The sequence below is a fragment of the Carassius auratus genome, chromosome 6 (genome assembly GCF_003368295.1).
Source record: "Carassius auratus strain Wakin chromosome 6, ASM336829v1, whole genome shotgun sequence".
Lineage (NCBI taxonomy): Eukaryota > Metazoa > Chordata > Actinopteri > Cypriniformes > Cyprinidae > Carassius > Carassius auratus.
This window is the reverse complement of record NC_039248.1, coordinates 6,385,796-6,389,259: the sequence shown is the minus strand read 5'-3', so window position 1 is coordinate 6,389,259 and position 3,464 is coordinate 6,385,796. Positions and strand designations below refer to the sequence as shown.

General features: G+C 36.8%; 1 protein-coding gene across 1 annotated transcript; it reads left to right on the top strand.

Moving 5' to 3' along the window:
* The first annotated feature begins 616 nt into the window (after positions 1–616).
* On the top strand, positions 617–3,216 carry ccr7 (chemokine (C-C motif) receptor 7). Its single transcript, XM_026258535.1, has 3 exons — positions 617–735; positions 930–970; positions 1,777–3,216. The coding sequence occupies exons 1-3, from the start codon at positions 720–722 to the stop codon at positions 2,842–2,844; spliced, it is 1,125 nt and encodes a 374-aa protein (XP_026114320.1). The 5' UTR covers positions 617–719; the 3' UTR covers positions 2,845–3,216.
* Positions 3,217–3,464: the final 248 nt, after the last annotated feature.

Sequence of the window (3,464 nt, the reverse complement as noted above, 5' to 3'; positions counted from 1 at the left end):
TCCTTTATAGTCTGCCTTATCTGTAGTCTGCACTTGTGTTAATGATTTTGACAGAACTTGAAAGACACTGTAAAACAAAACAGAAAAATCAGAGAAATCCAGAGCAATCAGAGCATGATACTTTACACACACACAGACACACACACACACATACACAAAACAGCTTTTTACCATCAAATAAACTAATTAAATTTCTTGTAGTGGATAATTATATCATAATAAAGTCATCATAATAAAGTTATAGCATCTAAATTTATACCCTACTGGTCACATTGTATAAAGGTCGTTTTACCATGTGCCACAGTATTGTGGTTTATCTGTGACTAGTAAATGACTATTTTGTTTAAACTCACAGTGTTTAAGAAATTAAAGCAGAAATTATATACAGACAACAATATTAAAAGATTTAATATAAATTATTAATATAATTTATTTTAAAAGAAATTATTACCGGTTTGTTTCATTAAAAGAACAGCAGGAAAGTATTTAAAATAGAAATGAATTTATGTTTGAGGACAACTATATGGTTGTACAAAGGTAAGAAATGAAGTTGTTTTTCTTGAAACACAGCGCAGGCTGTGGTGAAAACCCTTTCCTCTGGTCTTGGCTTCGAAGTTAAAAGTGGTGCTTCACCTTTTAAACGCAGCAGATGCAGAGCTCTCGTATTCACTGTGTTGTTAGCAGTGTTGGCGAAACATTCAAAGAGAAAGTCTTAAATCATGCATGCTTTTACCGGTAAGTCTAAAAATGTATCTGTTGAATAACGCTGTTAAATTTATCAAATAGCTTTACAAATCTATAAAAATGTACAGGATTTGGTCAAAGAGAAAGGATCAATTAGTGTAGTTCTACTTTTTCTCTTAACCTTTTACTTAATGAAATATATAATTTTGTGTATTTTCTGACACATTGCATTTTTTTATTGACAGTTTTTTGCCCTTTGCTGCTGATATGGTCGTGCCAAATAAAGGTAATTCATTAATTAAACCTAGACAAACTGCACTCAACTTTCATTTAACCTCAATGGTTCGCCCCAAAATGAAAATTCTGTCATTATTTACTTGCTCTATTCATAGTTCTAAACCTTTATGACTGCTTTTGTGTAACACGGAAAGAGATCTGAGGGTGAATGAAAAAAAATCCGTCACCATTCACTTTCACTGCGCACGTTTTACGCACAGTGAACGTGAATGGTGACTGAAGCTGACATCTTTTGTATGCTACAGAAACAAGTACATAAATCAATAACGATTTCCAATAAGGTTCCATTAGTTAAAGTTGGATAATGCTTAAATTAATGTGATCTTGTCATGACAATACAATACTTTTTAAAGTATTCGTTAATCTGTTAATGTTAGTTGTTAATTGTTAGTTCATGTTATTAATAATTCATGTTAATAATATTAACAGATACAACTTTTATGTATTAGTAAATGTTGAAAATATGATTAAATAAGATTAATAAAAGGCTTTAGAAGAATTTATTTCATTATTAGTTCATGTAGACTAATGTAGAACAAATAGAACCTTATTGCAAGATGCCAGAATTTCCATTCTTGTGAGAACTATTCATTGTACTTCAAGAGGACTGCTTGTTTGTCCACACACACAATCCAACTTTGTATAGCAGAATGGGCTTTCAAACACTTACACAGTTAATCGTAAAACAGGAATAACGTACAGATTTAGACTCTCAAGGGATTGTAAATTAATAGAATAATGATACTGTTTTTCTTGAATGGTTTTTGAGAAGCATCTGCATTACCTTTATTTCAGAAAAGCTGGTCCAATGTGACTGCTGAATACCAAATGCAAGACAATTCCACAACAGAGAATGACTATTCCACAGAGACGGTGGATTACAGTGATCTTGAAATAATGTGCGATAGAGGCTCCAACCGTTCCTTCCGCGCCTGGTTCCTGCCCACCATCTACACCATTATCTGCCTCCTGGCCCTCGTGGGAAACTTTCTGGTCATCCTAACCTACCTTTACTTCAAGAGGCTGAAGACGATGACTGACGTCTACCTGCTCAATCTAGCCATGGCTGACCTGCTGTTTGCAATTTCTCTCCCCTTCTGGGCAGCTAGTTTCATGAGTAAGTGGCACTTGGGTCTGTATCCATGCAAAGCCATGTTCACCATCTACAAGGTCAGCTTCTTCAGTGGTATGTTCCTACTCACCTGTATCAGCGCAGATCGCTATTTCTCCATAACAAAGGCTGTCTCTGCTCATCGCTGTCGCTCCACTGCAGTCTTTTACGGACAGGTGTCTTCTCTGGTTACTTGGGTAATGGCAGTGATCTTTGCTGTGCCTGACATGGTGTTCTCTGAAATCAACATTAATGGCACTTGTATGGCAAATGGTTCCAACTATGAAGACTACCGCATTAGGATGCTGGTAAGTCAGATGATCCTGGGTTTTATAATTCCAACGGTTGTCATGGGGTTCTGTTACACCTGTATCATCAAGACCCTTATCCAAGCCAAGAACTTTGAGAGGAATAAAGCCTTCAAAGTCATCATTGCTGTGGTATCTGTCTTCGTGTGCAGTCAACTACCCTACAATGTAGTCATGGGAGTGACCACTCAGGAAACAACAGATTGCAACAAGGACAAGAGTCGCCTTTACGCTTTGGATGTGACCAGAGCCTTGGCCTTCTTGCGCTGCTGCATAAACCCATTCCTGTATGCCTTCATTGGGGTAAAGTTTCGCAATGATCTCCTGAAGCTACTGAAAGACTTGGGATGTATCAGCAAGAGCCACCTCATGTACACCCACTGCGGTAAACGAAGATCCTCTGTCGGCCTGGACACCGAAACCACAACAACATTTTCCCCCTGAATGCTCCTGTCTGTTAAGGACCAGATTCCAGAACAACAACAAAAGTTTTGCCTATGTTACATAGTGGCAAATCGATTCATAAGCTCCATTCTGATCAAAGTGCCTTGTGGAGGACCATATGGTGCCCTATACTGGCAGTGTTACTAGTGACTTATTGTACAAAAACTTCCCGCTTTGTATCAACAAGCTTCTCACTTCTTGTTATTGACTGCGCTTCGAGAAATGTCTATCACTCTTTGTTATATGATGTAGCCATTTTGTGTTCAATATCTTGTTCTCAATATCAATATGCTGTATATTACACCTGCTTTCAAAAATGTTTAAGGCTAACTATCCACCAAGTTCCTTTACTCTGTCTGAGATGTTATCAAACTGGATAAATAAAAATGTTCTAAAATAAGTGACTTTATGGCGTTTTGTGTGTTGGAAACATGTGCACAACAAAATAGTTTCACCCTCTTCAGTTGCATGCTAAATATATGTAACGCTAAAATAAAAACCGAACAGGAGAAATAAACTTATAAAAGTACAAACACAGAATACAAACATAGAACATTGTTCACTTGCATGAAACTGTGAACTATTCCCTTCTTTGGTTTCTCACCCACCTTATTAAAGAT

What these genes read in the sequence shown, in the direction of transcription:
- ccr7 (XM_026258535.1), top strand. An exon ending in TATGGTCGTGCCAAATAAAG is followed by an intron (nt 971 to 1,776) that starts GTAATTCATTAA and finishes CCTTTATTTCAG; the next exon opens with AAAAGCTGGTCCAATGTGAC.